Genomic DNA, 12,270 nt, shown 5'->3' with positions numbered 1-12,270 from the left:
CACTCCCACATTCAAATGCTTTTGCCTTTGGATCCCTCATTGATTCTGGACAACTGATGGGTGAATTGCACAATGGCACTTCCTGCAATGAAAGCTGCTGGCCAATCATAGGTTAGCAGCTCTAGAGAGAACAGGGTGGGATTTCTGCTCCAAATATCATTACTCTCTGAAAGATGTACTGATAGTGCCCTCGGCTCTAATTGCCTTATGGTCATTTTTTTCTCTCTCATGTTCTCTATGTGTACATTTTATTTAACACAATTACTTCTCTTATACTAGCTCCCTCTCTCAGTATTGGTCTCTCAAAATGTATACCTGTGTTGCCTAATTTACTCCCAAGTAGCTACGAATACCCTTGATGCATGCTCCATCATGGCATCAACAATGTTTTAACTTGAAAGAAATATATATATAAGAAAGAATGTAAAGAGTATATTAAAAGCAAATTAAAAGTAATACTTTGGGCAGAACGGTAGTTGGAAATGAGAATTTCACTCATTTTCAGATACAAGACTCAATAGAATACAGCACCATCTACCGAAAGGCCACATCTTGGGAATCAGAAGGACTCAACACAAAGTCAACGTGTTATCACGGACAATTAGTTCCAAATTGACAATCAGGCATCATAGGCAGACAGAATGGATATGGGTGTGATAGAAATGTGTGAGTCTCAATAAATCATGTGAAATATTTCATGTATGTCATTGTTAAACGTCATTGCCAGGATATTAGTACGAGAAGTGATATCACAAAACAAACTTTATTTACTAATATGACAGCTACCATGCAACCAAATCAGATAGTTGAGATGAAAATATGAAAACAATGAAATTTGTATCTTTAGCAGCAAATAGTCTTATTGGTTATAACATTGTGAGAGCACATTTACAGTCAATGCACTGGTTGCAATGTATGTCATCAAACTCAATTATTTTACAGAACCAATATATGGAGTTGAGGATATCTATCTATCTTAGCCATGCCAACTTCAGTACACATTGTTATGATAACTTCTATGAAGATCAGATATGTAACACCCTTAAAATAGTAAGGAAGTGCAGCATCATGTAATGAATGTGTTTTCATCACCATAGATATAAAACTTCCAAGAAATAAGGAAAGAGTACAGAAAAATAAGAATGAAAAATCTTTAGGAAAGACAAAACATGCCCCTCAACAGTTCCTTTTTATCTTCCATCTCCCTGTTTACTCAAAAAGATGAGTGAATTGCACAACATAATCCAGTCCTAACGAATTAGAAATTATAGCAGACTCAGTAAAGCTAAAAAAGTCATTATTTTTAAAATCAGTAAGGAAATCAATGGTTGTAGGAAAAAAGACAATAAAGTGAGGTTGAGGGATAGCAGGTTAGCCAAGATCTTACTGAATCACAGAGAAAACCTGATGGGCTGATTGGCCTGCTTTTGTTCCTATATCTTATGTAAGGTTGTACACTGTACCAATGCACTAGAGTCAGGGAAGGGACCCAGAGGACTGGAGAATAACTATTGTAACATCCCTGCTTAAGAAGGGAGGGAGACAGAATATAGGAAGTTACAGGCTGGTTAGGCTGATCTTTCAAGAGTCACTGGAGTCAGGAAAGGTCACGGATGACTGGAAGATGGCTGTTGTAACCCCCTTGTTCAAGAAAGGATCAAGACAAAAGATGGAAAATTATAGGCCAATTAGCTTAACCTCGGTTTTTGGTAAAATTCTAGAATCCATCATTAAGGATAACGTTTCTAAATTCTTGGAAGAGCAGAGTCTGATTAGAACAAGTCAACATGGATTTAGTAAGGGGAGGTCATGCCTGACAAACCTGTTGGAATTCTTTGAAGAGGTGACAAGTTAGACCAGTGGATGTGGTCTATCTAGACTTTCAAAAGGCCTTTGATAAGGCGTCACATGGGAGGCTGCTGAGCAAGGTGAGGGCCCATGGTGTTCGAGGTGAGCTGCTGGGATGGATTGAGGATTGGCTGTCTAACAGAAGGCAGAGAGTTGGGATAAAACGTTCTTTTTCAGAATGGCAGCCGGTGACGAGCAGTGTCCCGCAGAATTCAGTGTTGGGGCCACAGCTATTCGCATTATATATTAATGATTTTGATGAGGGGACTGGGGGCATTCTAGCGAAGTTTGCAGATGATATGAAGTTAGGTGGACAGGCAGGTAGTACTGAGGAAATGGGGAGGCTACAGAAGGATCTAGACAGTTTGGGAGAGTGGTCCAGGAAATGGCTGATGGAATTTAACGTGAGCAAGTGCAAGGTCTTGCACTTTGGCAAAAAGAATAAAAGCATAGACTACTTCCTAAACAGTGAGAAAATTAGTAAAGCCAAAGTACAAAGGGATCTGGGAGTGCTAGTCGAGGATTCTCTAAAGGTAAACATGCAGGTTGAGTCCGTGATTAAGAAAGCGAATGCAATGTTGTCTCTTATCTCAAGAGGGTTGGAATATAAAAGCAGAGATGTGCTACTGAGACTTTATAAAGCTCTGGTTAGGCCCCATTTAGAGTACTGTGTCCAGATTTGGTCCCCACACCTCAGGAAGGACATACTGGCACTGGAACGTGTCCAGCGGAGATTCACACGGATGATCCCTGGAATGGTAGGTCTAACATATGAGGAACGGCTGAGGATCCTGGGATTGTATTCATTGGAGTTTAGAAGATTAAGGGGAGACTTAGTAGAGACGTACAAGATAATACATGGCTTGGAAAGGGTGGACGCTAGGAAGTTGTTTCCATCAGGTGAGGAGACTAGGACCCGTGGACACAGCCTTAGAATTAGAGGGGGTCAATTCAGAACAGAAATGCGGAGACATTTCTTCAGCCAGAGGGTGGTGGGCCTGTGGAATTCATTGCCATGGAGTGCAGTGGAGGCCGGGACGCTAAAAGTCTTCAAGGCAGAAATTGATAGATTTTTGTTGTCTCAAGGAATTAAGGGCTATGGGGAGAACGCTGGTAAGTGGAGTTGAAATGCCCATCAGCCATGATTGAATGGCGGAGTGGACTCGATGGGCCAAATAGCCTTACTTCCACTCCTATGTCTTATGGTCTTATGGTCTTATGGTCTTGGTCAGTGGTAAGATTTTAGAGTCCATAATTAAGGATGAAATTGCAGAGTATATGGATGTGTGTGGTAACATAAGGCTAAGTCAGCACGTCAAGGAGAGGTCATGCCTGACAAATCTGTTAGCATTCTTTGAGAAGGTAATGAGCAAGTCAGACAAAAGAGGGTCAATGGAGGTGATCTATTTGGATTTCTAGAAGGTCTTTGATAATGTGCCATACTGGAGGCTGCTAAATAAGAGCCTCCAATGTTAGAGGCAAGGTACTGGATGAGATGAGAGTTGGCTGACTGCCAGAAGGCAGACAGTGGGGATAAAGGGGTCTTTTTCAGGATGGCAGCTGGTGAACAGTGAAGTTCCACAGGGATCATGTATTGGGATCATTAGTCATGTTAGATATTGACAATCAGGATGAAGGAACTGAAGGCACTTTTGTTAAATTTTCAGATGACGCTGAGATAGGTGGAGAGACAGATAATATTGAGGAAACAGAAGGACTTGGACAGTCTACAAGAGTGAGTAAAAAAGTGGCAGATGGAATACAAACCTGGGAAAGTGTTCTCTAATTGGAAAGAGGCTTCAGAAATCTGAAGCATAAAGGTACTTAGAGGCGTAATTCAGGATTCTCTTAAAGTTAACTTGCAGGTTCAGTTGGCAGTTTGGAAGATAAATACAATGCTAACATTTATTTCAAGAGGGCTAGAGCAGGCATATACTATTGGAGGCTGTGTAAGGCTCTGGTCAGACCACATTTGGAATACTGTGAGCAGTTTTGGGCCAGTATCTGAGACTGGCTTTGGAGAACATGCAGGGCAGGTTTGCAAGAATGATCTCAGGCATGAAGGATGATTTGGTTGGCATGGCCCAGTTTGGGCCAAAGGGCCAGTCTCAGTACTTTAGGAGTCTATGATTGTATGACTCTCTGTCAAATGAAGAGCAGTTGAGAACTCTGGTTCTGGATTTAATGGAGTTGAGAAGAATGAAGGGTTTATCTCATTGAAACTTACAGAACCTTGAGAACCCTGGATAAAGTTGGCAGGAAGAAGATGTTTCAACTGGTTAGAGATGCTAGGAGCCAATGGTACAGCCTGAGAGCGAAGGGACAACCCTTTAGAACTGAGAAAAGAAGGAATTTCTTCACCCAGAGGGTAGAGATTTTGTGGAACTCACTGCCGCAGGAGGCTGGGGAGATCAAATTACTCAGTATACTTTAAAAATTGGTAGATAAGTTTTGGTTTAATAAGGAGATGAGATCAATGTTGTGGGGAGAATGCAGAAAAATAATGGAATTGAGAAACATATCAGCTCTGGTCAAATGTTGGAGCAGACTTGACATGCCGAGAGGACTCATTCTGCTGTATACCCTATGGTCTTTACAATCTTATGGTGATTCACATCATGGGATTTTCATTCCATGTTCCAATAGTGCATACATTTACACCAATGAGATCAATACTGAAGTGTGATAGTCTAGTCTGAATACTTAAGAATTTTTATGAACTTCATTTCTCAACTTTCAATAGACACATTAACTTATTTGCTTTATCTGAGTGAATGGCCCTGTTAAAAGAAAAGAGACAAGAGTTAATGTGAAACACAATAAAGTTGCAACCTTGTGATCTGGTGTATCCAGTAGAGTGTACCATCTGCCAAGAGCATATCTCAAGAAAATCTCATAATATTCCATGCATTAAAATTATATTTCAATTTGTTTAAAAAAGGATGGTCTGAAAATCTAAAGAACTCTCAACATGCCTCCAACTGAAAACAATGTGTCCCAGAAGCATTTCTTACATTTTTATGCTATACTGATGCTGACAGTAAATTCAAGCTTAAATTTCACAGCTATTACAACAAAATAACTTCCAAAGTTTAGATAAACTAGGTTTCCAGAATTTTGTCAGTTGTCAATTCTTGTTCTACGTGCATGTAATTTACACAACAGCAACAATCAATTCTAATAGATAGGGTATAATTGTAAAATGAATCACTGATTTCACCACACAGCTCCTTCATATTCACTGTACAAGGTTACATTAATGTACTCTGGTACATTTTCCAAAAAAAAATTAAAATGTGAATATAGATTAGCTGTTTGACAGCAGAAATACCTTGGGATATTCTTTAATTAGTTAGAACTTCAGTAATCTGGGGAAATGATGGCCAAGCTTCTCAGGTTTTGATGGCAACAAGACTTCACCAATGAGAAGCAGGGATTGTGATCATGGAGGCAAACATAGCTGATTTGCAGCAGCTCACATTTTTGCAATGAAATAAGGAGCACTGATGACAAATCCAAGTTTCACTATGAGTCTCAAAACATGTAGTCTTCTTGTCACTTTCCTGATGACAGTTCTGTTTGTTCCTACACTTACAGGGTGAGCTGTTTGTGATGGCTTGGTCTGGCATTTAAGGACTCACGTATTAGTAAGGGCAGAGAATTGGTTAATGGAAAGAAAATGAGGAACATAGAGTGTAACTTGTTGAGTGCTGCATGGGATCATTGCTTTGGTCTCAGCAACTTGCAATCCCTAGCAAATGTCTAAGCTTGCTGATGATAAAAGCTAAATTGAAAAGTAAGCTCTGAGAAGGATGCAAACAGGATGACAAAGGATAAAGACGTGCTTAATAAGAGAGAGGTGGCAGATGCATATAAAATGTAACTATATCCACTTCAGCAACAAGAATAGAAAAGTTGAACCTATTTTTAAAAAGATTACATACTTATAAATATTGATATTGAGATGAATTTGGATTATCTATATAAATCACAGAAAATTACATGTAAGTATAAATTGAAATTAGCAAGGCAGATAACATGTTAGCTTTTATTGCAAGGGTGTTGTTTGGGTATACATAAATACCACAACTGACGACTGACCTATTCCTTCTACTATGGAGAATAGCCTTTTCAAAACAAGATTTTTTTTAAAAGTTTGTAGCCAGTTATCTGTTTCCGTATCATGGTGCATTGTTGGTAAACAACATTAAAATATGTCTGATTTGTCAAAAAAAGTCTAGCAACACAATGCCTACTTCTTTCACTTATCTTCTTTCCAGTTCCAACTTCACTCCATATAGCAATGATGAGAATTCCTTGATTTGGAGAAAGAAGAGAAACTTCTAAAGGATAGTAGAGTGAGTATGATTATATCACATATAAACCCATCGTTCTTAATGGGTTTATATGAGATACAATCATACTAGCCTGGGTTTTACTGACTCAGACGTGGATCTGTCTTTGAGACATCCACTTGATAAAGGGAATAACATACAGCTAATCCCTCTTTTGCACACAATCCAGACAAGTTTTACCACTGGAATGGTTATTGGAAACTACACTTGCTGATGAACACACTTTTTATAAAATTAGTCACCCTGAAGAAGGGTTATACCCGAAATGTTGATCTCTCCACCTCCTGATGATACCTGGCATGTTATGCCCTTCCAGCCTCCTGTTTGTCTATTTCCAATAATCCAAAGACCATAGACCTTAATACCAGAGACTAGTATTAAGCAATAAACAGATGTAACTGCAAGGGCAATATTATTATAAAATTTCCAATGAAAAGGAAGCACCAGCTCAATAAAACTGTCAGCATTCACAAATTACACAAAGGTTATACCACTGAAACAGAGCGTTCAGCCCAATGAGACTCTGTTGGTGTTCATGCTCTAAATAAGCAACATCTCATCTAAGCCTCTTCTATTCCATTCCCCTTAGCGAGTGGCTGAGCTGAGAACCTATGACAGGCAGTCAGCACCATCAAGGCAGCAGGAGAGCTAAGGACCTTTACAGAGAAGCAGACAGACTGGAGGCAGACTTGAGTGGGACTTAGGAAATAACAAGAATAAAGATTTTTCTAGTTCATATGCAAGTAGGAGCAAGGGTCAAATAAAAGGAAATAATCCATATTCCATTTAGCTAGGGAATGGTTGACAAGCTCAGGGCTGTGATGTGCATATTTGCACTATATGGGAAATCCAAAATGCTCTTGATGGTTTGGATGACCATGTGGGTGCCTAGCAAGGCCATAGTACTGTCGACAGTCCGGCTGTTCAGGTGGGCTCCAAGTGGGACAGGGTGAGGAGAGAGAGTGGGGTGTTGATTAGTGAGGAAAAAATGTGGAAGGACAATCATGGTAGGGGATTCATAGATGCGGGGAAAAGCCAGGCACTTCAACAGCTGGACACGGCCAAGGCCAGAGATGTCACGGAGTGGAGTCGGGAGGTGGGGGGAGCAGTTGCGTGGGGTTGCCAGTGGCTTACAGTCTTGGTCCATGTTGGGACCATTTGTATAGCAAGAAAGAGAAATGAGTTCTTGCAGTATAATAATACAATAGAGCAGATAAATGTGTAGCTGGAGAGATAGGCAGAAGGGAGATAGTTTGATCCCTGAGGCATTGTGACTGTTTCTGGGAGATGTGGGACCAGTACAAGTTGGATGGGTCACATCTGAACAGAAACGAGATCAACTAATGGGAAGAAATGTTGGGAAAGATTTGAACAAAATTGGCAGAAGGTTGGGATACTGATAAATAGGTCAGAGGGAAGAGAAGCCTTCATTGAATTAGAAATTAAAACGCAACTGAGTCTGCAAGGCAGAGGAAAGATTGGATAAAGTAGAGGTGAGGGCTAAATGAAATATACTTTTAATTCAAGGACCCTGAGGAATAAGACACACAAACTGAAGACACAAAGAGGCATGTGGGAGCATATTTACACAGCTATGAATGAGACATGACTAAAAGTTAGGCAGGATTGACAGTTCAACATTCCCGGAAAACAGAGAGGGGAACATGAGGAGGATTCACAATATCAATTAAGAAATCAACTACAGTGTTAAGAAGGGTAATTCCGCTTTGTTTATTCTGAGGAGAAAGTGAGGATTGCAGATGCTGAAGATCAGAGTCAAAAAGTGTGGCGCTGGAGAAGCATAGCAGGTCAGGCAGCATCCGAGGAGCAGGAGAATCAACACTTTGGGTATAAGTGTGTGTTAGCTATAATGCACTTACATCGCCAACACTTTAAGTATATTTGTATTGCGCATTTTTTGTACAGCGCAAGACCACACAAGAACGCAACTACTGGGTAATAACAAAGTAACTGTAATCCATATGAAGAATCATCATGAATGGAAGTGAGGGAATAAAATAAAAATCAAAATGGACTGTAAAAAACCTAAAATTATCCTGATAATATATAGATAATGCAAAAATTGCACGTCTTCAAAAAATACAGAAAGCTCCAATTATTTATTCAAATACATTACTGTAATTTCTAATCAATCATTTATGATTTATTAAATGCTTTCCTGCCAATTGTAGCTTTGATTTTAATGCAAGGGCATAAGAATATTTTCCAACTTGGATGTGGGAACTTTAGTAAAGTATAGATGATATGCAGGTGTATCTACCTGATTATACCTGATGTAACACTAATATAGGGCCTGCAATCAAATATCCTACTTCTACAGGTATAACTGCAAAATATTTATAACGACTTGCTAGCCAACATAATGTTGTGCATTATAACATATTTTATGTGAATATGGCATGAAATTTTTTCTTAAATTCTTCATTTATTTTGAAGAAGCTCTGAGCCAGCACCTGTTGCATTACTTACATTACATCCTCAAGGTGAGGTTGCAACAGTACTGTTAAGGTAAATGAACTTCCAAATCCAAGATTTTGAAGAGGAGGTGTAGTGTAACATTCTGTTTGATTCCAAAATATAAAACTGGTGCCATTCTTTGAAGAGCCTGGTCTCAAATCATAATTGTCCTAAGTGCTATAAGTGTCGAAGGATCCAGATACAAGATCAGCATAGAAAGAATTTCTATGAGGGTACTCTTGAATGTAGAATTGCTGGTTACAGGGCAATATGCTTTCCACAGCAGTTGTGCTAAGACAGAGTGTTTCTAACTGGCAAACCACATGTGGTTTCAGATGGCACAGTTAATAAACTTCTGTGTGTTGCTATGCTTTCCAAACTTGGAAAATAACCCTGTGAATTGACAAATCTTAACGTACCAATAAAGTTACTTCAATTATCTGAAATATCAATGCAACACAATGCTTGGTAACCAAAAGGTCATCCTTGAGAGAAAATGTATCCTTGCAATAAATTGAATTTAAATGTTTGATAGTGAGCATACTGAAGATATCATCTTTATTGATCAGAGCTTCAAGATTTAGTGCACTGTAAAGTTTAGAACTTTAATTGTGTCCTAAATTGGACGCTATTCCCATGAGGATGCAATTTTCCTTTTATTAGTAAAATATTGGGATTTTCAGTTCAAATTGTAATTCGAACTTCAATCTACAGAAGAATGGAATAAAATATTTTATTTCTCTGAAAAAAGTTCAATATTTGTTTTACAAACTTAATTTAGTTGTAAAGTTTTGCACTATATTATTTGAAACTATTTGCAGAAATTGAAATTACATATAGTGCCTTAATTCAAAAATATGATTTTTGACAAAATAAACTGAAGGTCGAGTATAATTATTAGAGTTCTAATTGTGAAGTACATAACTTTGATTAACACACTTACTTTCTCACAAGTAAATTCAAGTTAATGCCGACACAATGTTGATTTCCATTAAATGGTTCTCAAGCAATCAACTAAACCATATAATCAAGTCCACATAGTTATTTTCCTTACCCAACATTCGCACATGAACTTAGCCCTCAGTAAGCTGATTACACGGCAACGCCATATGGCTTGCACTCTGCAAAACCAAGGCATTCAAAACGTGAATTATGTAGTGACAAAAAAGAAAATAATCATTTGAGAGTGAAATGCAGAGTTCCAGGCAGATTGTTCTGGTTTTATTTAGAAAAGTAAAGCTATTCAATGCCAATTCGTCCAACTGCACAATAAGGCAGAGCACACTGAAGCCGCTGTCAGAAGTTGAGACTTACACTGCAATGTCGCTAGGTAACCAGACCATGGAGTGAGCTGGGTTAGTGTTGCACACCACACAACAGCAGCTGTATGTCCGTCTACGGAATAAGACCTTACCTGCATCCTTAATCCTATCCATAAATGCCATCTCTACATAACAACAACGCATTTTAAATTAAAGTGCCCAATAAAAGACTTTAACATGGAACTACTCAACTTTGTGAGATAATTCTTTTCCCCGACAAAATTGGAGTTTTGGGAATATGTGATTCTTCCTTTGAATTAGGCCAAACAAAAGGTGCAATATTGCTTTAACTCTCTATTGGGCACCTATGGCCCCAACCGAGCACTGAGGGAAATTTAGTACTCATCACTTTTCTGATCCCATCACTACCAAAATGCCAACAGAGTACCACTTGCACAACTGCAATTTCTCAAATTCTTCAGTGCTCCTAAAATCTACCAGGATGATTTTGAAATGATTTCAAATGCATCCATTACACCACTTATTGTTAAACTAAATGGCATTGATGAAGGGTGCAACGTTTAGTGTAAAGCCATGGATAATATCAAAAGCTAAGGTCCTGATATGTATGGAGAGCTGGGAAGAAGTGGGAATACTTGGGTATTATTGGGAAGCACTGAAATACCATGGAAGCAGGACCTTGTTAGTTATTTTGCAAACAGTTCAGAGTTGAGTCTTCCCGTTGTTTGACGAAGTGTCAATTTTGCAGATTTTCATGGAAAGTTTACTCTCTGCGCCCTAGCAAATTTCTCATTCAAACTCTGACTGTTCTCCGGCTAATTGTTTGACAGCCCCTGCAATGCTCTTTTCATTGAATTCTCACATCGGCAGATGTGCTCGGCTATACAACAGGAGAGGACGACAAAGGGAACTTTGCACCCCACTCAGTCAACAGGGGCCTGGAAGTCCTGGTGGATAGGTTTGTGGGGATAGGGGTCATCCTCTTCCCTCAGGTTTGTCAGAGCAGCTAACAGAACCAAACTTGGTGTAATGTCCATGGTCTGGAAGAATGTGCAACAATGCGAGAAGAAGGTTTATTGTCCTTCTGCACTGGGCCAGATTAAATGCCAACATCTTCTCTCTGTTACTTCAGGCTCACTTTACTCTGTTATTGCACATATCTCCCACCAAGGTAATGGAGTACTGTTCCATTGAATGCAGCAGCTTCCCTCAAAGGTTCTAATCACCACATCTTCCTAATTTACTAAGTCTTCCTGCTGTCTGTGCTTCCTGCATGCTCACTGACTACCTATACTATTCCTACACAATGACTAACAACAGTTCAGCCTCTTTCAACTCAGGAGAGTTGGTCAAAAAGAGCAAAGGTGGGCAGCAGGAGGGCTGACACTTGTTTCCTCATCCCATAAAAGGAAAAGATCTTTGAGTTAGTGGGAAAGGACTGAGGCTACTCATGGTGGGATGCCTTGATCTCCATATTAAGGCAATAAATTAAGCTTCATTGTCATGTGCTGCATTCCTCTCCCATTAACATCACTGTGAGTGCATTTGTAACATGCTGAAGCTTCTATCCCTAATGTGCAACAAATTCCCTCTCCTCTCCTGCAGTCATGAGTAGTACCCACAGAACCTCCACCTTTAATAGGCCAGCCCCTCATCCCATCAGCTCCCCTCCACTTCTGAGGAAGGAGCCACAGATCCCTCTGAGAACGTACCAGCAAGACTTTCTCCTGCATCCTCCACTAGTCATAGAGTCATAAAGATATACAGCACGGAAACTGACCCTTCAGCCCAACTTGTCCATGTCGCCCAGGTATCCCAACCCAATTTCATCCTGGCCCATATCCCTCCAAACCCTTCCTATTCATATACCTAACCAGATACCTTTTAAATGTTGCAATCGTACTAGCCTCCACCACTTCCTCCAGCAGTTCATTCCACACACGTACCATCCTCTGCATGAAAATCTTACCCCTCAGGTCTCTTTTTATATCTTTTCCCTCTCACCCTAAACCTTCTAGTTCTGGACTCCCCACCCCATGGAAGAGACTTTGTCTACTTATTCTAACCTCACCCCTCATAATTTTTTAAACATCTATGAGATCATCCCTGAGCCTCCAATGTTCCAGGGAAAACAGCCCCAGCCTATTCAACCTCTCCTTATAGCTCAAATCCTCCAAACCTTGCCAACATCCTTGTAAATCTTTTATGAACCCTTTCAAGTTTCACAACATCCTTCTGATAGAAAGGAGACCAGATTTGCATGCAATATTCCAAAACTGGCCTAACCAATGTCTTGTACAGCCGCA

General features: G+C 39.7%; 1 protein-coding gene across 1 annotated transcript in view; it reads right to left on the bottom strand.

The window, feature by feature from the left end:
* ush2a (Usher syndrome 2A (autosomal recessive, mild)) overlaps window positions 1–10,101 on the bottom strand; it is a 985,309-nt gene extending 975,208 nt beyond the window's left edge. Inside the window, 3 exon segments of the mRNA XM_060830996.1 lie at window positions 8,678–8,981; window positions 8,983–9,074; window positions 10,096–10,101. Of these exon segments, the coding sequence (XP_060686979.1) occupies window positions 8,678–8,981; window positions 8,983–9,074; window positions 10,096–10,101 (402 nt within the window).
* Between the last annotated feature and the right edge of the window lie 2,169 nt (window positions 10,102–12,270).

The sequence above is a fragment of the Hemiscyllium ocellatum genome, chromosome 10, assembly GCF_020745735.1.
Source record: "Hemiscyllium ocellatum isolate sHemOce1 chromosome 10, sHemOce1.pat.X.cur, whole genome shotgun sequence".
NCBI lineage: Eukaryota > Metazoa > Chordata > Chondrichthyes > Orectolobiformes > Hemiscylliidae > Hemiscyllium > Hemiscyllium ocellatum.
The sequence above is the reverse complement of the archived record's forward strand: the minus strand, read 5'-3'. Positions and strand labels throughout refer to the sequence as shown.